The 25,675-nt window shown below is 43.1% G+C and overlaps 1 protein-coding gene across 2 annotated transcripts; it reads left to right on the top strand.

Annotated features, from left to right (window-relative positions):
• Window positions 1-1,302: 1,302 nt before the first annotated feature.
• Window positions 1,303-25,106, top strand: ZBTB2 (zinc finger and BTB domain containing 2). 2 transcript variants are annotated; one of them, XM_033103324.1, is made up of 3 exons: window positions 1,303-1,590; window positions 15,908-16,092; window positions 22,348-25,106. In XM_033103324.1, the coding sequence occupies exons 2-3, from the start codon at window positions 15,920-15,922 to the stop codon at window positions 23,720-23,722; spliced, it is 1,548 nt and encodes a 515-aa protein (XP_032959215.1). In that variant the 5' UTR covers window positions 1,303-1,590; window positions 15,908-15,919; the 3' UTR covers window positions 23,723-25,106. The 2 variants fall into 2 exon arrangements, with proteins under 2 accessions (XP_032959215.1, XP_032959216.1); XM_033103325.1 differs by lacking the exon at window positions 1,303-1,590 and adding an exon at window positions 2,012-2,129 and having other exon boundaries at window positions 22,348-25,104.
• The last annotated feature ends 569 nt before the right edge of the window (window positions 25,107-25,675 follow it).

Genomic DNA, 25,675 nt, shown 5'->3' with positions numbered 1-25,675 from the left:
GGCAGACATTTAACCACTCAACAAGTCATTTATCTAGCTGATCAAAGAACAAGAAAAGTTCAAGGCAGGTATGTACTAAATCTATTATTCACGTTTGGACCACTATAGTTACACAGCTACTTATTCTGTCTTCAAAGAAGGAATTAATCATCAGTAGCCCGGTATAACTGGATTACTAAACCAAACTCAAGAGTTTTAGAAGGGACACTTCTGTATATTAAATTAACTGTCTTAAAATAGCGAGCTTGCCTTAAACGTTATGTGCCAGAGCACTATGCTATGTAAACCAAAAGGCGTTGGACATCAAATCAAGGAAATTATAACCACGACAGCAAGCTTTAAAACCAGACTGCCTTGGAAACTGCTGCTTCCATTTCCTTACGAATCAAGCCATATTCTTTTTTTTTAAGTCTTCAAAATACTACAAATATAAATCATTAAATCCAGTCATCAAAGGACTAAACTGTACTTCCAAAACTATGACATTTTAACAAAATGACAACAGAAAAGTAAACTTTAAAATGTTAAGAATGACCGTCAAAGAATCTAAGTCCCTTGCCTGCCCTGACAGTTAAAAGATTTCAGGGCCTCTAAATTTAACAGAATGGCCAACTCTGGAACCCACTCTACCAGTACCTCAGAGACCAAACTTAACAGGAGAGTAAACTCTTCTTCAGTAACAAACGTGCTTTCCAGACCCTTGATATTTTTGGACCAAAACTTCAAAACCTGAAACCCAATTACTGAAATAAGCATCCAGTTCAATCTTAACAGAAACGTCTTACATCACACTCAGTAAGGAAGCACCTCTATCTAGCACTATACACAGCACAGGCATTTCTACTTCAGTATGACTCTCCAGTTAACATTGGAGATAAAAGGTATTCGTGGGTTTTACAACTATATCCCTGGTTCTCAAGTCCACTCCATTTGAAGTCTTTAGGTTGAAACTTAATGCTACTACGGGAAGTCCAGGGACAAAGATATAGGCCAAGAGATGTCAAGCGTAAGTTTGCAGAAGGATCCGAGCAGTTCTTCTCCATCCCTTCCCCGAGTATCCCCAGGGCTGTCCTACCTAAACACTTTATGTAAACATGGGGCTTCTGACTCAAGCCTCCAGCCCCAATAAGTGGAGAGAAGTTCCTCGCCTCGGCTGCACATGGTTTGCAGAAGTTTGGCTGGAGCAGAGCGCGGAGCCTGGGTGGGAGCGGCAGTGTAGTCAGTGCTGCAGGCGGCGGCGGCGGCGGCAGAGCAGCAGGAGGCGGAGGCGGGCGGGGGAAGGGGAGGCGGCGGGGGGGGGGGCGGAGGGGGCTCTTGCCGCCACTGCTCTCTCGCCGCCTCTCCCCCCCGGCGGGAGCCGCTCTCAGCCTCTTTGCACTAGTCGCTCCGCTCTCTCGGTCATGTGACCTTAACGTAACCGGACAGGAAAAGCCCCGCCGCCGCCGCCGCCGCCGCGCCGGAGACACCGACCGCGGCGGCAGCAGCAGCAGCAGCAGCGAGAGGCAGAGGCGGCGGCGGCGGGGAGAGCACGGCCAAGGCTGCCCAGCGGTGCCTCCTCCACACCCCCCGCCGCTGCAGCACCGGCGACAGGTAAGCGCGCACCGCCTCCGCCTCCTGGGGCTCGTGCCCACGTGCCGCCCCCGGCCCGGGCTCCGGGAAGACGGAGGGGGGGCGGGGGACACCGGAGCTCGCAAACGGTTCCGGCAGCGACGGTGGCAACAAAGAAGACGAATGACCCCCGTCCCGCTGGCTCCGGGTGAAGGCAGGCGGAGGCCCCGGAACACACGGGGACCTGGTTCTGGGAAGCGAGGGTATGGGCGCCCCGCGGGGGCGGCGGCGGCGGCTGCGCCTGGCGCCGGGGTTCTGGCCGCCTGACAAAACCATCCCCCGGAGCCAGGCGGCGGCGAGTCGGCGGCAGCTCCATCCGGGGCTTTGCGGGAGGGGGAGGGGACGGAAACCGAGAGGGCGGGCGGCGGATCGGAGGAGGGAGGGAGGAAAGGGAGGGGGGCGATTCACGTTCCGTTCCCCGTCGCCGGTCCCTCCCTTCCCGCCGCCACCGCGAAGTGCGTCCTGAGCGGCGGCGGCCGGTGAGCGTCCCGCGCTGGAGCCCCGAGAGGTGGGCCCGTCAGGTGCGTACTCCTTCCGACGCCTCGCCGCCGCCTTCTGCTGCTGCCGCCGCTGCTTCTTCGGCGGCAAGGCCGCAAGCTGCGGAAGTGGGTTTGGGGGAGGGGAGCAGAGGGGGAGGGGGAGGGGAGGGATCCGGTCCGACCGGAGCAGGCCCGGCCTCTCTGGCGCTTCTCCCAGCTGCAGCGGCTCCTACAGCTGCTGCCGCTACTGCTGCGGCTCCGCCTCCCCGCTCGCGGGCGGGGGCGCGCACGCGCGCTTCCGGCTTCTTTGGGTCTCGCGCTGTCTCCGGCTCTCGCGCGCGCTCTTCCCTTCTAGTCTGGCCCCCCCCGCCCCCGGCGCCGGGACTGTTGCGCCGGCCGGGGCGTTGCGCACGGCGTAGGCGTCGGCATTGTGTTAAACTCCGCGGGACTTGGGGCAAGCGCGCGCGCGCACGCGGGAGGGCGCAGCCTGAGTGCGTCGCCCCTCCTCTCCCCGTCCTCAGCCCCTGGGGTTGGGGGCGGGGTCGGGGTGCGCGGCGACCGTCCCTCCGGGCCCCCTCCGGTCTGGCCGGCCCCACCTCTTGGTGCGGGGCGGGGCAGGCGGGCGAGGCAGGCAGGGCTGGGTGGCCGTTGGCCCACTCCCGCCGGCCAGTGACATGTAGGCCTCCCTGGGCGCCGCCCGGGTCGCCCGCCGCTGCGGCCCAGGCGGCGGGTGTGGGCGCGCTGAGCGGGCTTCCGCTCCGCGGGCGACGTGCGCCTCCGATAAGACCGAAGCTACCCCGGAGCTGCGCTGTGGTTTCTGGCTGCTTTGCCTGGGGGCGTGGGACCGGCGTCCGAGCTGAGCTCCCTGCGGGCACAGCCTTCACACCCTGTAGGGCGCCGAGAGGGGGAGGTCGAGGGGCGCGGAGGCTGCTTCGTTTTCTCGGTGTAGCGAAACCCCCAAACCAGTCATGTTTAAACAAGGCTGTAGTGAGAACTGATAGTACAGGAGATGCTTAAGAAGGGAGGTTTTTGTCTTTCGTAGCTGGTAGTAAATTAAAGAGGGCAATAAAGAAAGCAAGGGTAGCAGAGAAGGCAAGAAAGTGATTGGGCGGAGTGAAAAGACAGGTAACTATTGCTGCACCATTTACTGCAAGAATTTCCAACCGCTGAACTCCTAATTATGCCTCAGGGAAATAACCCAGGCTCTGTGTTCACCCCACCCATCTGCAGTGTTCATTTGCTCTCCATCATAGAATGGGCTCATTCCGTATGAGTCTCAATCCTATTCATTTTCATAGGTTGTTGTCTTAGTAAAATAAAACATTAAAAAGGTTGACTTACAGGCTCACACAGGACTCCAGGTTGCTCTGGGTTTTCTTAACCGGGCTGCCCTGTCCTTTTTAGGATGGACTACATCTATGGTGACCCTGAGGCAGTACAGGAGCAGCGTGTGTATATCACTAGCATTTTAGCCTGAGAGGCCTGACATATCAATAGGAAATCAGAATTAAGACATTTTTAAATCCTCATATCTCTGGTTTATTACAAACCAAAATTAATTGTTAAATTTTATTTTGCATTATAAATAATCTTGGTGTATATCCAGGGTGTTTTCAAATTGTTAAAGGTGATTTTTAAGAAGAAAGTTTATGACTAATACTACATGCCTTTAAACTGGGCGTTTCTCACTTAAATGTGTGGTTTATATGTTTAACTTATAGCCAAAGAACTGAACTGTTACTGAAACCATCAGATCTCAAAGTACAAGAAGTAATATACTAGTGGTAGTAAGTACCACTAGTAGTCAACAGTAGAGGAGTTCGTTAAAGGGTGACAGATAAACCACTTCTAAAGCTTTGTTGTCCAGTCCAACTGCTTACTTGCCAGCTTCTCTTCAAAGATGGTGTCAATAGATGGTGCTCCACAAACTTCCATGGAACTACTCCAGCAGAAGATAATAAACACTAGGCATGATTTAGATCATAGAATAAAAGCTGCCAAGGTGACAGTTTCTTTTTTATTTTACAAATTAATATGAACTTCGCACTGTCCTCCAAATTCTGTACTTTTGTACTATAAAAATTCTATAAAATAATATAAAATCTTATTCACCCCAACGCTCTAAAAATATGCACCTTGTGAACACTGCATATCCCTGAGTAAGGGGATATGCTTTCCCCAGCTTGAGATTTACTGAATGACCGGGAGTAAAGGAGACGTCTAAGGCTACTATGTGGCATTGGCTTGAGATCAGCTTCTTCAAAGCTGGAGACTGTCCAGCTCTTAATCTGTCTCTTGGTGCTTCATCCCTAGACCCATTCACCTTTCCCTGAAGTAACTTTGAAGCTTTGGGCAAGTAGTGTGGCATGAAGCTGTCACAGTAAAGGAAGAACTGCTGGTTGGCTGAAGACTCCCATAAATTTCAAAATGCACTTGGCAAAAGGGCATTGAGGATCACTTTACCGCCTTATGGTCTTCCATTGCAGAGTATGACCCTAAAAACCTAAAAGAGAATTGAGAATTTTTATTTTCTGAAGAAAAAAATAATGTAAACATTCTAAGCATTAGACTGAGAACATTTTTTAAACCTCTTTTATACTCAAGTAGGTTATAATTTTTATTAGCAAATTAAACTTAAATGATTAAAATATTACTTTGAATCACTGGTAAATAAGATCCAGTGTTTTACAATGCTGATAGTAAGAGATGGAGTCAGTAGAACACTTACCAGGAGTTGTCAGTCCAAGACATTTCGGACCTTTTTTTTTTAATAATGGTACAAAGGCCAAGTGAGAGGCAAGTATCTATGCTCAAACACATAATCCCCAGTTCACATGCTTGAGGTATGCATCATGTGACCTCACTTCACGAAAGCTCAGTTTGCAAATATGGAAATTTGTAAAGCACTTTCATGTATCTGGGTAAGTATTTATGAAACAACTGTTTTTAGTTTACAAGAGCTTTCAGCGTACAGTTATTTTAAATAGTGTGCACCTCTCAGTTCTGCACCAAGCTAGGGTGAGCAACAAAATGGTTTTAGGAATGATTTCAAAGTGTGCGTGTGTTCTCCTACGCCACGCGTAGTCACTTAGATTCTCCAAGTCCAAAGTGATCCTGAACGGCGGTTGTCTAAATGCGGTCTACAGTCCCGTGTGAATCTGCAGAACCCTTTCAGGATTCCACAAAGTCAAAACTATTTTCATAATAATACTAAGATGTTATTGGTCTGTTTCACTGTTGACAAAATGTGTCCACCTTGGGAAGATGCCCGTAACTCAATGAGCTGATGTTTTCCAAATGACCAATGGATGGTGTTAAGAATCATGCATGGCTAACCAATCCATTCCAAGTGCAAGACAGAGCAATGATTTTACTGTAATAGAGTAGGACAACATCATTCATTGATGCACTTTTAGATCACACAGCTAATCTTTAAGAAACTACCACTTGTCAAATTTTGGCATAATCTCAAAAAATATCCACAATTACCTGAAAAGGCTATTAAAATACTTCTTTTTCGAACTACATACTTAGGTTAGGCTGGATTTTTTTCAATACTCAACCAAAACTGATGCTACAACAGAGTCGATGGAGAAGCAGAGTAAATGCAGAATCCAGTTGTCTTCTATGAAAGAGATTTGTAAAAATATAAAAAGATGCCACTCCACTATTTTTTTGTTGTTTTGGGAAATATGATTCTGTTTTTCATAAAAATGTGTTATTTATATTAGCATGCAGTGGACTTATTATGGATATTTTTTATTGAATTAATAAATTTTTTTTAATTTCTCAGTTTTAATTTCTAATGTGGTAACTATCAATAGTTACATTCCATATAAATGAAACTTTATTCGTGTCCCCAGTAATTTTTAAAGAGTATGAAGGGGTCTTGATACCACAAAGTTTGTGAACCCCTACCCTAAATTATTGAAATAAATTACTCAATTAAAACGTTGAATTAAAACACATTTGTTGCTCCTCTCTGGCATATGCTGAACTATATCTATAGGTGACTATATTTTCTTCGGATTGATTTTATTCGTCATCATACAGCATGTTAAAAAGGAAGGCAATCTCTACTTTGCTGGGTTATTAGAAGCAAATTAGGCTTTAAATTTTGCTGTGTGGTCATATGTAGGTTTCCTTAAAATCGATAATAGCGTAATGCCTTTAGAATTAATAGCGTAATGCCTTTAGAATTATCACTTTAATATCAACTCTTTATTAGCCATAAATCACTGACCCGCCTTCTCCTCTTGACACCTAAACTGTCCCTGAACTGCCTCCTCTGACCTCAACTTATGCTCAGAAATTAAAAACTAATTTTAATGTTAACTTAAGCAAAATATAATTGAAAAGACTAATCTTTTACAAAGGCAAAGCTTTCCCAAGTCAAAATAATTGCTATTGGTTAGTTTATGTCCCTCCTTTATCTAAATACTATAGAAGAGAGTTAACTAAAGAAATGTTAAGAAAAATATACCAATCTGTCATCACAACTAAATAAGATACATTTCCTAGCTTTGAAATACAGTTTTAAAATATAGTGATATTCAGATGACCAGCCTCGTTCAAGTTTACTTTATAGGCCCTCAAGTATTAATTATTAATAATACTAATTGAAAAAGCAGTTTTTTCATCCTGGTAAGTGGTCTAAACTACTTGAAAGAATCAATCTTACTTGTAAGTAGTGCTTTTTCTGTTACTGATGCGTCCTGTGCATTACAATATTCATTTATGCTTCACTTAAATAAAATCAAGAACTTCAGAGGACCTTTTAGTGCCCTTGAAATGGGTCGTCTAAGTGGTATTTAGTATCTTAAAAGAGCTATTATCTTTGAAAAATGAATCATGAATTCCCCAAAGCTGTTTTGGTCTCCCGTTCTTATACTGAAAGTGAAGGAGGAACTTGGGTTGTCAAGCTATAGTGTGATTCTGTTTGTCCCATTCAGCTGTACCTTCGAAAGCTGAGTAACTTACTTAAGGATGGGCCCACATGTGCTACATGATGGAAGCTGAAAGCACTTGACATCTGGGTAGTATCCCATTATCAGAGTGGGAAACAGTGCTGAAGATAAAAGCCGAAGCAATGAATAATATAAACAATCATTTATATTTGGCTTTGGAAAGTGTTTTTTATTTACTTCAACATGATATGTCTTACAGTCTCTGAATTTATTTCAAAAAATAACCACTTTGTACACACATACATATAAAGAAGGTATTCTATGAAAACCCACTTGTAAAAATTGCCTCCTTTCTCTACCTCTACTTTTCTTCAGTTTGTCTCTGCTCATTATTCTGATTTAGGAAAGAAATGGGGTTTTTTGTTTGTTTGTTTGTTTGTTTGTTTTTAGTTCCATTTACAGTTTTAAATGGCTGGGGGCTTTATATAAGCCTTCAATTTCATGTCTGATTATTGGCCCTCTGTGACAAGGATTAATAAGAACTTTGAGGAATGAGCTATAGCAAGGCAGTGTAATGGAAAGAGCATGCAATTTACACCCAAAAGTCCAGGGTTCAGTTGACTCCTGTTTACAGTTTTAACCTCTCTGAACTATCATGTAGTCATTTAAGGATGTGACTTCTCGAGTCAGACACACCTGGCTTCTCCAAAGACTCTCAGACATAAATCACAGTCAAGACTTGGGAGCTCCAGACCATTATAACCACCGTGTACTTGTCGCTCCTTGGGCGTCTCTAAAATATCTCAGTCCCAACATGTCTGAACCTAACCTCATGCATGATCTTCCCCACAAAACTGGGGTTTTTGCCTGTGTTCCCTCTCCTGGTGGAAAGCCCCGTGATCAGTCCAGTTACACAAGTTAGAAATTGAGGGGTCATCTTGGATACCTTGATTTTCCCCGTCCTCCATCTAACCAGCCAATCCGGTTGATTTCTTTATCTTCTATTTCCAAATCCTGCCCCTCCACCTCCAACTTCAACACCACCACCCAGTCTGTCTTCTCCCTCGACCGCTTCTAACAGATCTCCCCTGACTCCTCTTTTCCACCACTCCCACCCCAATTTGGTTAGTTCCCCAATTGCAGACATTTCATTGTGTCACCCTGCAGAAAATCCCCGTCAGTGGCTTCCCATCACTTTTAGGATGCCGGCCAAAATCCTTCCACAAGACCTGAGTCTCCAGCCTCGTCTTGCCTCATTCTCCTTTGGTTCTTTGTCCCTTAGCCGCACTGACCTTCTTTCCATTCCTCAGTTGCCTCTTGCTCCCTCCTATCTTAGGACCTTTGCAAGTGCTTATCCCTCTGCCTGGAATACTCTGTCTTTGCCCAGTTAACTCTTCTCATTCTTCCAATATTTTCATAACTGGCATTTCCTCACAATCCCCAGGTCAGACCCCAGTTTTATAACCTCGTATTTCCTTCTATTTTTCTTTGATGGCTCTTATCAGAGTTGGCTGTTATAAATTTGTGTACTTACTTGATTGCACCCTGGAACTCTGCGTATTGTGTGTATCATTGCATCCACTGCGCCGAGCACCTTATAAAGCTCTCACCAAATATTTGACCACTTCCCAGATCTGCTTCTTAAGAGTTAGCCCTACCTGTGGGCAAGTTACTTCACTTCTCTAAATTTCTTCTTCTGGAAAGAGGATGACTGATCCTTGGCACATACTGAGTGGTGACTTTTTTATTAGTGCTGTGGTTATTAGTGATTGTAATTATTAATTAATATAGTAAGAAATGATGTACCATGGTATCATTGACGATTAAGTGCTAATGGGTGAGGGTTATAAAATATAAAGCACTATTCAGAACTTAATTATTAGCATGAAGAACCATGAAGTGACATTTTAAAATTGAAATTGTCTTCCAAAATACAGTGCACAGTGAATTGAGGAGATTTTTTTAGATTAATCTAGGATCAATAGAAATTGAACTTTTACCTCCACATCACCCAGCTAGTCGAAGGCCAAGCCGTGACTGGAAGTCAACACTCTCCCCTCCAAACATATAGTTATTAATTTAACAAATATTGAACACCAGACAATATGCTGTGCATATGGATAAAGTAATAAATGATATAGAAGACTCAGTGCTGGCTTTCCAGAAGCTTCAGGCAGACATATGTAAACTGGCTTGTTCACAGATGCTGCGGTGTGTCAAGAAGAGTCTTAATCTGAAGATCAGGGAAATTTTGCAGAGGACAAGTAGCGTTGTGGGGGTGGGGCAGGTGGCAGGGGTGGGTCCCTCTGAAAGTCGCATGTTCAAGGTCCAGCTTGGTGGGTCTAAGGCCCTGTTCAAACAGGCCCCGTCTCCTGACCACGTGTGTAGAAATCAGGTTGCTGAGCTGCCCAGCACTGAGAGCGAAGCCTCTGAGCAGTGAGTGTGGCAGACTGTTAGGAGCCCAGGAATGGCCTGGGCATTCCGGACTCCTGAGCAAAGAAGACTACCCGTCTTCAGCTTATCTCGGCTCGTCCAGAATTTCCAAAGCGAGTGAAATGACATCATTTTGCCTCTATTATCACCAACATACTTGAATGAAACTGGACTTTTGATAATGCTTGGACTTCAGAAGAGATGGGACACTTAATGATCACTTTGTAAAGCTCACCAAATGGACAGTCTTGTATCAAGAAAACAATCAGGCACAACTTAATGTCATAAAGTAAAAGTTTATGTTGTAATGTCTTTGCATTGGAAAAAAATTATTTTTCCATATCTTGAATATAGTGTCAACTGCCCTTCCTTTAGAAAGATATTCGGACAGTATGTCCTTTCTACCTATTTATATTTAAAAGTCCCCCATCCCTACCAAGTATGTGACTATTTGATGTCTTTTTTTGAAAAATAAAGAGGGAGCCAAACTGTTGGACTCCCAATTTTGAGATTGGTCGGTTGGTTGGTTGATTGGTTTTCAGTAGGTCTGTGAAATCCGAGAGTCTGGAAGCCATTAGATTAGATTAGCATGTAGTCAGCAAGGGAGGGTAAACTATGCTGAGGAATTTGGGTTTCATCCCAAACGCAGTAGGGAGTCACAGGAGGGTTTTAAGCAGGGTGGTACCATGATTTGCCCTTTGGAAAGATCATTGAGGATGGATTAGAGGGACTACAGCTGGAAATAAACTGGGAGGCAGAGCTAAAGCATGGGAGTGGGATAAAGAGATCAGGTTGGTGGGACGTGGGTGACTGACTGATGTGAGGGAGGGGAGAGGTGGAGGCCTGAAAGGGGAACTGAGATTCCTGGCTTGGTCAAGGGGTGGGTGGTGGAGCCACGCACTGAACTGAGGATACAGAAGGAGCAGGGTCATGTCGGTGGCTTTTACAGTCCCTTTAAGGAAATGGGGGTGAGTGGAAGGGAAGGATTTGGCTTGTTCTGCCTAGATTGAATTTAGAGTTCCTGGGGGCAGCTTGGTGGAAGTAGATCAGGTCACCAAAGAGAGCCTGCAGAATGAGAAGTGGGCTGTGGACCAAAGGCAGAGGGGCACAAGCAAAAAAAGAATCTGTGATGGAGATTAAAATAGAATGGCCAGAGGTGAGACCAAAACCAGAGCGCAGTGGCTTAGAAGCCATACACAGAATGTTTATTATGGTACAGGAGGAAGTGTATTGAATGCCGCAGAGCAGTGGAGTAAGTACTAGTCCATAGGGCTGGGGAACAGAGGTCCTCGGTGACCTTGGTGAGCCATTTCAGTGCTGGGGGAGGGGGTGTGTGATGTGGTTGGGTGAGCAGTTGATGGAGGTGGGAAGAGCAGGCATCCATTTCCACAAAGCGGGGAGGGCGATAGCCTCAAGCAGGACCAGCCCTTGAAGATGCTGCATTCTTCTGCAAGTAAAGCCTCCTGGAGATGATTGTGAAGGGGACTGAGATGCGGAAAGAAGATTTAGAAAAGGGCAGTACTGTCAACTGGACTGGGAGGGATGGGAGCTGCCTAAGAGACGCTTCTGAGAGAATCCTGGCTAGTCCCCTTCCTGTTCCCTCCTCTCTCCGCCCTCTCACCCTTTATCTCAGGCTCACAAATTTAAGGAATTTATTCACAAATATAAGAATCTAGGGGGTTGTTTTATTTTTCTTCCTGAGAAAGACTTTTTAGTCTCTAAAATAAGATTGTTAAAAATTGATCTGTGGGGGGGATTTTTCCCCATGTGAATTTTGAATATATGACTGTTGTCTTCATTTTTTCCTCCTTTCATTTGTTTTTTTTTTCACTTAGAGACTCCTGCACATGTGTTCTTCCCTCCATATTTGAAAGGCATGTTCAGTTTATTTCCTGTTCTAGGTGTTCCAAAATTAAGACACTGAAATAATTAGTAGACCCCCTTAAAAAAGAAACATTTTGATTTTATCATGGCTTCATTCTTATGATCTGAATACAATATTTATGTTAGTCTGTATATAGGATGAAAGGGAGCCATACATTTTGCTATAGTGAAGGAGATGATACATATCTGTTAATACAAAACCTCAAATACCCTCCTATAAAATATTGATAAATAATTTGATGACTTTACAACAGAAAATCATATATGGCAAAAGTCTCTATAAAACAAAATCGAAAGAAAATGTGAAAAATATTAACAACAGCTGTGACAGGGTTTTCCTTACATACAAAGGGTTTTACAGATCGATAAGAAAAAAAGGGAAACAACCTGATTTTTAAAAATGGGCAAAGCTCACGAAGAGATACAAGAGGAAATATAAACGATCACTAAACATAAAATGTACTTCATCTCCTCATTAAATCCATAGAAGGTAAAAAGGTAGACAAAGATTCTTTAAAAAAGTGATAATACTCAGTGTTGGCCAGTGTGGGGAAGCGGTGGGGGTAGATGGACAGTTCTCACATTTTCAGTGTCCATAATATTTGAGTCACTTAAGAGCAGCAATAAAAATAATATTTTTTATTAATTTTAAACAAACACTTGCAGTTGTATGCTCTGACACATCAAATGGACCCCGCTTCTTGCACATATGGATTTGATCATCTGGGCAAGCCACCTAACCTCTCTAGGCCTGTTTCCTCGTTTATAAAATGTGGGTAGCAGTAGCTCAAACAAGTTAATGTGAAATTAAATGAATAACATGGAAATGAATGGTTAACAGTAAACACTCTGTAAGTAATAGCCACTCTGTCATTGTCATCAAGAGATAAATAGTAATGTATTAGTGTACTTAAAACTACTGTCAATGGAAGTGATACCTGAAGCTGCCTAGACATGTACATAAGCATGATCAGAATCAGAGTACATGATAAAGCAGCTCATCACAGTTTGCTCTCAGAGGATAGTATACTTTTTTTGGAGAGAAAGGCGGGTTAGTAAAATGGAAAAGGAAGTATTCAGGCACTTTTCAGAGAACAGCCTTGAAGACAAGCTTCAAACGTTGTCTCCTGGTAGAGGTCAGGTTAGAGCGACGTTTCTTTGCAATCCTGGTTCCTTTGCAACCTGGCAACATCTCTGGCTTTCATTATGAACCCTATGCCTTTTCTCTGTCTCCCTTTCCTAACCTGAGTGCTTTTACCTTCTCTGACTACAGAAAACACTGAGGAAGTAAGTTTCTGACCCATACCATCACTGTTCACACTTAAATAAGACTATAATCTAGGTCTTTATACTCAAATTACTGCAAATGGGGATATAGCTCTTGGTAGAAAACACGAAACTTGACAACGCGGATTCTAGTTTTGTGACCTCATCATACTGTTAAAGTATTATGCCATTTGATTCATTTATTTTAGGGCACACTTATGCATTTCTGACTCAGATCATCCCTAGAGCAGGAAGGAGAGTGGGGAGTTCGGCACCAGCTGTGTAAGAATTGCTGTGGGTCTGTTTTTGTTTTACAGTTTATTGGTAATGCACTCTTCACAGTAGCTTCCCTAATTCTGAACCTAAGCATCATTGTTATCTTCTTTTTTTAAAGTCTGGATAATGAGTTGATGTGTGGTGGGATTTCTTTTAATTAAACTTTATTTTGATAGAACTGTACATTCACATGTAGTTGCAGGAAAGAACAGAGACCCCATTTACCCTTTACCCAGTTTCCTCTCATGAAAACATCTTACAAAATTGGTGCAGTATCACAAGCAGGCTATTGATACTGATAGAACTGAGCTCCAGAACATTTCTGTCACCAGGAAGTTCCCTCTTGTTGCCCGTTTATAGTGGAACCCATTTCCTTCCTGCTCCTCTCACCCTCTGCTACTGATCTGTTCACCTTTTCTCCAGTTTTCAAGACTGGTACATAAATGGAATCGAGCATTTGGGATTGTTTTTTTCACCCAGCATGATTCACCCTCATTGTTGCATGTGTCCATAGTTCATTTCTTATGGCTGAGTAGCTTCTGTTGTGTGGGCATACTATATACTATATTCATTGAGGGATATCTGGGTTGTTTCTCAGTTTTGACTATTAGAAATAAAACTGCTGTGGCTATCCTTGTACAGGTTTTGTGTGAACGCACGTTTTCATTTCTCTGGGATAAATGTCCATGAGTGTAATTGCTGGGTAGTATGGTAGTTGCATATTTCATTTTTTTAAGAAACTGCTAACTACTTTCCAGAGTGGCTACACCGGGTCACATTCCCACCGGCAATGTATGAGCAATTCTGTGTCTTAGCATCCTTGCCAGGGTTTGGTGTTGTCATTATTTTTTATTTTGGCCATCCTGATGGGTATGTAGTGAAATCTCATTGTGATTTTAATTTGCTTTCCAAATTACTAATGATGTTGAACGTCTTTTCATGTGTTTATTTTCCATCTGTACATCCTCTCTGGTGCTATGTCTCCTCAAGTCTATTGTCTATTTTCTAATTCAATTGATTTTTTACTGTTGAGTTTTGAGAATTCTTTATATATTCTAGCTACTAGTTCTTTATCAAAGGACTAGTTTGTAAAGGTTTTCAAATTTTTCCTTCTAATCTTTAGCTTTGTCTTTTCATCCTCTTAACAGGATCTTTCTCAGAAGAGAAAAATTTTAATTTTAATAAAAGTCTAATTTATCAATTTATCTTTTTATGGATTGTTCTTTTGATGTCAAGTATAAAAACTCTAACACTAAATCTCTAAGATTTTCTCCCACTTTTTTTTTTTTTCCAAGCTATACTTCGGCGTCTTATATTTGAGTCTGTGATCCATTTTGAGTTATTTTTAGATAAGGTATGAGACTTAAGTCAAGGTTCTTTCTTTTTTCTTTGCCTATGGAAGTCCAGTTGATCCAGCACCGTTTATTGAAAAGATTATCCTTCCTCCACTGAATTGCTTTTGTATGTTTTTCAGTTGTGCTTATTTATGTGGGGCTACTTCTGCGTTCTCTGTTCTGTTCCAATGAGCTGTGTGTTTATCCCTATGCCGATACCACAGTCTTGAATACTGTAGCTTATATGATACATCTTGAAATCGTATACACTGATTCTTCCCACTTTCTCTTTTTTTAAAAAATTGTTTTAGCAAAACAAAAATTATTTTACCTATGCTAGTTACTTTGCCTTTATAGATACATTTTTGAATATTCTTGTCTATATCTACAAAAAAAAAATCTTAGATTTTGTTAAGAATTGTATCAAACATATATCAATTTGGGAAAAAATTGGTATTTTTACTATGTTGAGTCTTCCTAACTGTAAATACAGTATGTCTTTCCATTTATTTAGATCTTCTTTGATTTCTTTTCATGAGCATTTTGTAGTTTTCAACAAACAAGTCCTGTACGTGTTTTGTTAGATTTACATGTATGTATTTCATTTTTTTTGAGTGATTATAAATGGTATGTTTCTAATTTCAGGGTGCACAAGTTCAAAGTTAGCATATAGAATTACAATTGATTTTTATATGTTCACCTTATAGCCTGTGGCATTGCCAGACTCATTTATTAGTTTTTTGTGCATTCTTTGGGGTTTTCTAAGTAACAATCATGTCATTTTTTCCCTGTCTGTATGCCTTTTAGTTCCTTTTTTTGCTTTATTGCACCAGCCAGAACTTCCAGTACTATATGTTGAATAGTAAGAGCGGACAGATATCCATGCCTTGGTCCCAATCGTAGGAAGAAAGAATCATTCTAACCTTTAAGAGTCCTATTAAATATAACGTTAACCTATGTGTAGTGCGCTTTATAAATGTTGTTTGACTGTGGGAAAGGAGTAGTGTAATGATTTGATGAACCAGCGCCTCTAGAAGCAGTTCCCCTAGTGTAGATGGATTCTGCCAAGTGGTTTGCTAGGGTGAAGTGTGAGGAATGAAGATCTCAGAACATTCAGATTTCAATACTGACTTTCCAGTTTCTAGCTACATGTCCCGGGCGATGTTACTTACACCTCTTGAAACCCATTTCCTCCCTCCGCAATAAAGGAGGAAGAGCACCCATCCTGCTGCCTCGCTCCTGGAGGGAGTGGAAGCCTGCAGGGGCATGTATCCATGCCAGGGGCAGCCCTCGCCAGACAGCAGGGGCTGGAAAACAGTATGATCTTCACCCTGGTCTGCTGTAGCCCACCCAACACCTTAATTTATTTCTCTCTCTGGAGATTTGATTATTAAAATTTGCCTTTGGAATCCTGAACAAAGACTAAATGCTCTGGGAATATTTGCTCTCTAGAGGGCAGACGATGTGAGTTCATTTCCTGGCTCCTCCACTTACCATCTGTGTAAACTTGGGCAAATCCTGCAACCCTGAACTCCCCGGCAGTGCCGTCCTCTGTGAAATGGGAGCAATGACAGAACCACTCAGGACCGTCGTGAAGCCTAACTGAGTGGATTTGTAGCAGTGTCTGGCATGTTACCTGTGATCATTGCTATTGGTGACTTTAAGGACACATACTTATTTGTAAATCATCTTTCTTAAAAAAAAATTGTTTGCTTTGCAGATTTTTAAAAAAATGGATTTGGCCAACCATGGACTTATTCTCCTGCAACAGTTAAACGCTCAGCGAGAGTTTGGTTTCCTGTGTGACTGCACGGTTGCCATCGGCGATGTGTACTTCAAGGCACACAAATCAGTTCTTGCTTCATTCTCCAATTACTTTAAGATGTTGTTTGTCCATCAGACCAGGTAACTAACGTGGTTGTAATAATCTAATGACTGCAGACTCTGAACTTCCGTGGCCGTCTTTCCAGTTGAACCTGTTCTTTGAACCTCAGCAGGACCATGGGTCTCGCTCCCTGTCCCTGGGCTCCCGGGCTCCCAGTTCCCTCATGACCTCACTTGCCCCCTCACCCTTCTTGGTTCCTCATCCTTCCAGTGGCACTTGAGAATCATGGACCTCGAGCCCCAAGCTGCCCCGCCCCCTCCAGGCACCCTTGCTCGTGAGTGTCACCTGCACAGTCAGGAGGGCGGGGCAGGTCCATTAGGAAGCCAGCTGCTGCCTGATCTCATCGATCCCTTCCTCTCACTAATCCAGCCCCAGTCCCCTGAGTCTCCCCGGACTTCTAGTGTTTATCCTTGTCTCCTCTAATGAGAAGCTTGACGGCGTGACGTCCCCAGTTTTCTTCTTTCCTCTCTTAAATGTCTCAATCTCAGTACCTTTACTCGTTTTTTTTCCTTCCCCATCCTATCTTGGAGAAAAGTGCCCCTCGGTGTCTAGGGACAAGTCTCTTCCTCCCGCCCTCATCCCTCCAGATCCCACCCCTTAGTTTTTATTCTGTACTTGTCATGTTGTACTTTCAAGCCCCTGCCCCCCAAGTCTGTGAAGGGTCAGCGCTTCCTTACTCGGCTGTCTACCCGAGTGACTGTGCTGCTTCTCCTTTATTTGACTCCGAAATTTCCATGGCCTTGCTTGTACTTGCCTCATCCCGCACCCTTCCTACCCGTGGGCGCTGTGGTTTCTGCCCCATCAGTCTACTGAAATCATGTCTCAAAGGTCACCTCTTCGTCAGAACCGCTGCTCTTCTCAGTCTTTGCTGTCTTTGTCCTCTGCAGTATTGACTACTGTTTTCTTCCTTCTTAAGGGTCGTCGTCTGTATCTGATAGCTCTGAATACCCCTTGCTCTTTGCCCTCTGTGAGTTTGGGTGAGTGTTGGTCTGGGCTCTCCATGCCTTTCCAAGTGCAGCATCTGAGGGGTGCTCATGGTTTTTCTGGATCTTGCTTCTGCTGCGAAGACCAGTTTACAGCTCTGACCTTGATCTTTCTCTAGTTCCCAAGGCCCCAGGCTGCCTGCCAGACATTTAGAATTGTATTTCCTCCTCTTACCTCATTTAGCATATCTCAAACTGAATTAAGTCTTGCCTGAAGTCCCTCCTGATTTCCCCATTTTGTTTATCTTCAAGAAACTCATACTTAAAATCATGTCTCAGGGCAGCCAGTTAGCTCAGTTGGTTAGAGCACGATGCTCGTAACACTGGGGTTGCCGGTTCGATCCCCACATGAGCAGGTGTGAGCTGCGCCCTCCACAACTAGATTGAAACAACTACTTGGAGCCGATGGGTCCTGGAAAAACACACTTAAAATAAATAAAAGTTTAAAAAAAAAATCATGTCTTATCAGTCCCCAAGTCAGGTTTTCTTCAAAATACCTTTCATATTAGTCCTTCCCTTTCCCTTCGCACTTCCATTTCCTCGTTTCCACATTACTGTCAGATGAATATTCCTAAGCATTGCTTTGATCCAAGTGTGCCCTTGATCAGAAACCTACTAGATGGTGTTACTCCTCTGATTGGGGACCTGGAGGGTACCCACTGCGTATCAAAGTAGGGCATAGATCCCTTCCTCTGTCTTTGAAGCCCTGCAGTCTTGGAGCCTGACCTCCTTCCAGCCCCATCTCCAACTGCACCCTCTTGGAACACCCCACCCCTCGCCTGAATCACACTTTGCTGGTATTCTGCCCACTCCCTAAGCCCCGTTCATGCATCACCTCTTCCATGGCCCCTCCCCTAATCAAGTGAACCAAAATGATTAAAAGCGATCACTTCCTCTCCCACATTCCATAGGGGACACAGGACAGAGACATCTAGTGGTAGCTTTTTCCCTTTGTTTTGTTATTTGTGTACTTACCTCCGCTCCTCATTTGTAAGATTCTTGAGGGTGGAGACTGGGTTGTGCAAATCCTTGTGAACTCCTCTGTGTATAGCGCCAGGTATTTGTGCATAATAGCCACTTGGTAAATGTCTGGAGGAGCAGAATGGGAGAGTAACAGGATAATGGCAAGCAGAGGCTGCATTATCTTGTGATACTAAGATGCTCCCTTTTGCTTCATTGTCAGAGACTTTACTTCATTTACTTCATTGACTGAGACTTCATACTACTGGGTACTTAGGAATCACAGCACAATGGATTAAACTGTCTTGAATAAGCGAAGGTTTTAATTTTGAGGAGTAAAAACTACAATGTAATGAGTTTTAAAGTAGATGCAAGAAACTTAAGTGTCAGGCAGTAAGTAAATGCCTTTCCGACAAGGGAATGTGATATCTGTAGAGACAGGTGTCCCAAATTTAAGCCATTTGGGCGGCCGCCCGGTGGCCTTACCCACTTCACTAGGACAAGGCAAATAGTGGGCAAAGACCAGAGACGGGCGTTAAACGAGTACTTTTTTTTTGCAAAGTAGTCTCAACTGCCCCTGACTACTTAAGAGGTAGGCTGAGAATAGTTTTTTCACACTCGGCTTAGAGAGTGTTTTATGTCTGTAGCCACCACTAGATGTCTCTGTCCTGTGTCCGCTACTCTTCAGTGGTAGGTTTTCAATCATGCAGGACTACAGACTTGCAGCTCTCAGAAAAGAAAACCACTGAGATGGGCCTTGCTAAGTAGAGCCTCTGACCATGTCTAATATTTGAAAATCCTTGTTTTCGGAGTTCTTTAAGCCCATCTTTTACTTTAAGATTCTAGTAAAGGAGAAATTGAAATTGTAAATTACTGCAGGAGTTTATATAAAGAGCTTGTAGCTATGTTAAAACTATATTTTTCCGACATAAAAGTATTCTGTCCAACAGACATCTGCAAATCAAACCGCTTGGGTACAATCATATTGTAGAGAGCTATGTTCTTCCCAGAGGACTTGGAAATGACTGTAGTGGCCCACAGTGAGCTGCATGATTAAGAAAGGAGATCTAGCTGCCTGGGACTGATCATGGACGGAGATGGCTGGAGCATGACATAAGAGACTTCTTAAAACAACTCTAAGGATTTGTGTGTGTATATGTGCTTCTGCTTTAAGAAAAAAATTAAAATGAAAAATCAAGATAAATTGGTGTCTGGAAACTTCCCTGGGCTCTGGACTATACAGCCAGTGCCCAGGGCCTCCGCCTTCCCCTCCCTGGTGGTATCTCACCAACTCTGCGGGGGGCACGGGGCCGGGGCCTTGGAGTCCTCCCTCCAGGCCTGGCTGAAGTGTGGACTGGGGCCTCCCCAGCCTCATAGCTTCATTACCATTGGAGACTGCACATAGTTCTTTAAGATTTGAGAGGTGTACTGTTCAGTCACCCCCCCCCCATTCACAGACATGCCCTCTACTGACAGAGGACAACCTATGCAATAATTAGTGAGGGGAAATGATAAAACTTAGAACAAAGTTGTTATAGAAAGGGGCTCTGCTTAGTAGTTACCTTTCCTTGATGCTGAAAAACAAGTCCCAGTTCCGGATTTCTGCCCTTCCCTTTTCTTTTCTGGGGTGTGGCAGGGCTCACTAACTAGTATCCTCTCCTGCCTGAAGGAACATTCCATCCCCACAGAACAAAAGGTGCCTTATCATCTCCTGGGGGTGATTTGCATCCCTAAAGGCCCACACTTTCCCCATTCATTAGGCCTCTGCCTGGCCCTGGAAAGATCCCCTCTGGTTTTGTCTTAACTTTGGGTTGATTGTTTACATTATTCAAGAGTTCTTTACTACACATAATCCCCAAAACTTTATTCTGAGTATTGAATTCCCTAGAGCATCTAAATATATTCTAGTATACCCATAATATTGTTGGCACTCACCTTGTGCCTAATGGGAAGACCACCGATTCCTATTTAAAGGACTATAAAAAGAGTCCAAATAAAGGTATAAATGATCTGCATGTCTTTTTTTTTTTTTTAAGAGTCACATAACTCTTTCCTTTTATACTGTCAAGGGAAGCTAGTTTTTATGCCTGATCTTTATTCTTTGGCTTCCATACGTTGTAGTCAAACATTTTTCACATGATCATTGTATGCAGTCATCTCGAAATATACACACATTATTTAAATCTGTTCTGTCACAAAAATCGCTATTAGAGTTACGTTTTCCATTTTTAATAGAATAAAACATTACACTTAGGAGAGCTGAGTATACTGTTACTATCTTAGCATATTGGAAAATAATTTGTCAATAAGATAAAACAGCTGAAGGAGCCAAAAAGAATTATAATAGTAAGACGTGGTATAATAAAAAATGATTATAAAATCTAAAGGCATTCAAGGAAGGTGACTTTGAAGATGAAAACGCATTGTCTACAGGATATATCCACTCATTGGATGATAGCACATATGCCTCATAATATGTAGAGACAAATCTCATTGGTTTCTAATGATGCAGTAGAACTGCAATTACCTGTGGTCTAAGAAGAGCTCTTGGGGACCTGTTGACTATGGCTGCTTGAATCAGGATGCCTTTTCTTGGATGATGCAAACACTAAAGTCTAAAAATAGTTGGAAAATCAACAATACCACAACTGCTTTAGGTGCCTCCGATAAATCACTTAATTTTTTGGGACCTCAGTTTCCATGTCTGTCAAATGGGAATAAATCAAATCTGCCTCACCTACTACACAGGGTTGTTTTAATGCTCTAAAGAATCTTGGTGTCATGGCTTTGGAATTAGACCCAGATTTAAATCCCAGTCCCTCCACTTACTGACTCTGATGTTGAGCAAGGTACAAATCCCTCTAATCCTCAGTCCCTTATCTGTAAAATGAGACTAAATGTTAATTAAATGAAGTAATGCCTAGAAAGCCCAGCTGCCGTTCTGCTGATGATGATGTCATAGAACAAAAAGAGTATGTCCGTCCACTGGGTGCTAGCAGAGCCAAACACAAAACACCAAGAATTGCAGTGGAAAATACTGGCTATTTTATTGACGAATGGTGCCATCCATTAAAACAGGAACCTAATGCTCAAAAGCCCGAACTCCATGATGGTGTGTAGGTTACAGAGTCTATAGGAAAAAATCACAAGACACTGTGGGTTAGGGATTGGGGGTCGTGCTGGGAGCTGATTGGTCAGAGGTGATGAAAAAGTAATAAAACATTACTTCAGATCTTGAGGGCAGCTCAGGTCTTTTCCAGAGTCCCTCTGTCTGTTCTTATGGGAAAGTAGCCAGGGGGTTGTTCCACCTTAGGGCTCAGGAACTGAAACATAACTTAGGTCAAGATGTAATCTTTAGCCTTCCAGAGGGCCAAACAGCGTGACAATTAGTCAGATCCGTACTACTCTCTTCTGCCTCCAGGGTTGCTGAGTATCCAGGGGAAAGGCTAGGTCTCTGAGAGGTATATGTAGAGAGAAGGATGTGATTTCTAGAGCTAGGATTTAAAAGTAAATTTAATCAAAGTCATAAAGACCCTTGTTTCCAATGATGGTGATGATGACATTTGATAAGGAACTGAGTTGTCCCAGAACCACTTTTTAATGCAATCCGGCAATACTGGAAAGGTGATCTGTACCACTAGAGCTAGAACGTTGCTTGTGTTTCCTGTTTCCATCTCTTCATGCTGGACATAGATCACAGAGCTGCAGAGAACTGACAGAATCAGGCTTTCTTTTTCTTTACTTTTGTCGTCTTGCTCTTAGGTACTTGTTCATACCAATTTAGCTCCCCATGTCATTTTACAGATGAAGAAACTTTCTAATTAGATAGATAGAAACTTTCTGACTTACAGTAAGAGATCTCCTGCCGAACTCTGGATGGCACTGGATCAATACGGAATCCTAGACTTTTAGCCAAAAGATCTACCAAGTCAGTGATTTTTAACCACTCAGGCTGATAGAAAGCAATGGGTCCTCTCCGTAAAACACAAATTTGGTATGATATAGTTTTATTAGGAGAAAAACTGTTTCAAGAGTCTATGAGTTAAGATACCACATTTGTTTAGCACAAACTTTTCCTTTCTCCGTACTTTAAAATATATTTACTGTATTTCTCTCTGTTCTTAATATAATTAAAGTTGAATTATATAGGTTCCAGTTATCTTCCTGATGTTTCCATTCCATTTCGTGAAACATTTAACAGTAAGAGATGGGAAATGCTCTTGTTTCATTTGCCTTTAAAAGTGCTTGTTTTTTTTTTTAATTAAGGCTTAATGTTGTAATTTGAGACACAGATTCACATTGGCTTATAGAGTTTTTATTTGTTTTTTTCAGTGAATGTGTCCGTTTGAAACCAACTGACATACAGCCAGATATTTTCAGCTATCTCTTACATTTGATGTACACCGGAAAGATGGCGCCTCAGCTGATTGACCCTGTTCGATTAGAACAGGGGATCAAGTTTCTACACGCTTACCCTCTGATCCAGGAAGCCAGCCTGGCCAGCCAAGGAGCCTTTTCTCACCCTGACCAAGTTTTCCCACTGGCTTCGTCCTTGTATGGCATTCAGATTGCAGATCATCAATTGAGACAAGCCACCAAGATTGCTTCAGCGCCTGAAAAACTTGGGCGAGAACCCCGGCCCCAGACCTCCAGGATGAGCCAGGAGCAGGTGCCGGAAGCCGCACAGCTCTCTCAGCTGACTTCAAATGTGACCCAGGTGACTCGGACCCACGTGACTCCCTCGGACCCGCTGCAGACCTCCCTGTCTCCAGAACTCGTTTCCACTCCTGTTCCTCCCCCTCCTCCCGGGGAGGAGACCAATCTGGAAGCCTCTTCCTCTGATGAGCAACAGCCTGCGTCCCTCACCATCGCCCACGTGAAGCCCAGCATCATGAAGAGGAATGGCAGCTTCCCAAAGTACTACGCCTGCCACCTGTGCGGGCGGCGCTTTACCCTCCGGAGCAGTCTGCGGGAACACCTGCAGATTCACACCGGCGTACCTTTCACAGCCAGCCAACCCGGAGAAGGCCGCGTTCCCCTGTCTCTTTGTAGCAACGCGGCTGACCTAGGAAAAGACGCCATGGAAGTGCCTGAGGCTGGGATGATAAGTGACAGTGAGCTGCAGCACATCTCAGATTCTCCAATCATCGATGGACAGCAGCACTCGGAGACGCCGCCGCCCTCAGACATCGCGGACATTGACAACTTGGAGCAGGCGGACCAAGAGAGGGAGGTAAAGAGGCGGAAGTATGAGTGCACAATATGTGGACGCAAATTTATCCAGAAAAGCCACTGGAGGGAGCACATGTACATCCACACCGGGAAGCCTTTCAAATGCAGCACTTGTGACAAGAGTTTTTGCAGGGCCAACCAGGCTGCCCGGCACGTGTGCCTCAACCAGAGCATAGACACGTACACCATGGTGGACAAACAGACCCTGGAACTCTGCACATTCGAGGAAGGGAGTCAGATGGACAACATGTTGGTACAAACCAACAAACCCTACAAATGCAACTTGTGTGACAAAACGTTCTCCACTCCCAATGAGGTTGTTAAACACTCATGCCAAAACCAGAACTCAGACGTCTTTGCCCTAGACGAAGGGCGGTCCATTCTCCTCGGCAGTGGGGACTCTGAAGTAACAGAACCTGACCACCCTGTGTTAGCTTCCATCAAAAAGGAACAGGAAACAGTGTTGTTAGACTGAATGTTACTTACCTTTTTAAAACTGTCATTTTTACAAAGACTATCTTCCTTCCCTTCCCCCAATTCAGAACTATAGTTCTCCATGGCATGATACAAACAGGTCCCTGGTCCCTTTCTCCCCTCTCCCATCCTGCTATCCCCAGCCCCTCCTCCATAAAGGCTGTGTGCATTATAAACCTGGAACATATTTACTTTAATTCAGGGGATATTGGAAAGATAATGGTCAGTAGTACTTATAAACTCGAATAGATTTTGAGTTTTTGATTATTTAAAAGCATACTTGGAACTAATGAAGGGTATATAACAAAACAGCTACAATGCAATTTGGTAAGCTAAAATTATGACTTTCCCTGGGTAATGTCTTCCTTCTGAGAAAAACGATGTCAGAAAATACAGCATGCTTTTTAGAGACATACAGCTGGGCTCTGTACTATGCAAAATCTAGGTGTGGGGGAATTTTCAACCCAAGAGAACGTTCTTAGTATTTATCCTCCAGGTGTCTTATTTCAGAATGCATCCTTTGAGATTATGTCCAGTCAAGAAAAATCATTAGTTAAGAAATCTACTTGAACAAAACACAAAAGAGAAAAAGTAATAATGTGATGGCAATCTTAATTTTTGGATAAAACATGACAAGCTATGAGTTTGTGTGTTTGTAAGAGAAAATGTGTGGATACTTGCTACAAACAGGTGAAGTAATGCACATGCCTTATCTAATTGCTAGCCTCTTTCAAAGTTGAACGACAACAAAATACTGTATTTTTGTTTCTGACAAATGTATTGGTTTTAAAAATCAGATTTGAAAGTACTATTTTATGGACAGTCTTTCTGAATGGAAATTATATGCCATTGTAACAGTTGCCAGTGGTAAATTTGTTTTAACACCAACTTATTGCTTTTAAATCAGTGTGTTACTGTAGGAAAAATGATAACAGGAATATGCATCTTATGGGGGAAGTTGTGAGCAGGACACGTAGTAACTTTAATGACTTTAAAACTTCGTAATAGTTTACTGGCAACATTCATTGAAGCATCAAAAATGGCAAAGAAAAATCAGGACAAAAAAAACAATTGCTGTTTATGAAAAAACTTGACTTTGATATTTAGTCTTCAATTTTTTTCCTAACACCTGAAATTACCTCTTTTGGCCTGAAAGAAGTAAAATTTATCCGTTAGTCTTCCTTAGGCCAATAACAGAATGGTCTCACAGGACAAAACAAGCCAGAAATAAGAACTGAAGGGGACAGGGAGGAACAGTTAATAGCTGTGCTGTACGTATATGTTAAAACTGACTATCCTGCCATCCTATTTCATGTATAGTTGAGTTCTCAGATTTGTAAGTTTTTATACATACTTTCATTGAATAAAGTTTAATTAAATGAGTATATGATTTTTATCTGTGTATATTTGTCTACCCAAAAAGACGCAGGGAGGGGAAGTCGAGAGTTGTTTTCTTGCTGTATCTCCTTCTGTCTGCAGAACTTTGGGCAGTTCCCCTGTTTTGATGAATGGCATTTTCCATATTTGTAAATGAAGACGTTGATAACTGCATTGGGTCATAAGACTGTGAGATTCAAATGAGTAAACTATATATGAAAATGCTGTGAACAGCCAATGTTTGACCAGGAATGGGTCTGGAGATCATCTTACTCAACTTTCTTTGACAAGGAAGAAAGAGAGGCCAAGAAGTGTTTGCCTAAAGATGACACAAATTCATGCTATATAAACCTAGATTCTTAAATGTTGAGTGGTTTCCACTGATTTCTCGTTTTTAAAAAATTATCTCCCAACTTAAATGAGAGTCTGTGCCAGGTTAACTTCTTTGAGTGTCTGTGAAAGGGAAAATCAGGCCATGCCTCCACAGCCCTGCCTCCACACCACCCCACGGCAGGCTTGTAGGGACACGGGATGCAGCCAAAAGGCAGGGTCCTGACCAGAAAGTCGTGGGGATCTG

The sequence above is a fragment of the Rhinolophus ferrumequinum genome, chromosome 3, assembly GCF_004115265.2.
Source record: "Rhinolophus ferrumequinum isolate MPI-CBG mRhiFer1 chromosome 3, mRhiFer1_v1.p, whole genome shotgun sequence".
NCBI lineage: Eukaryota > Metazoa > Chordata > Mammalia > Chiroptera > Rhinolophidae > Rhinolophus > Rhinolophus ferrumequinum.
Note: the sequence above shows the minus strand (reverse complement) of the source record. Positions and strands in the feature narration are given on the sequence as shown.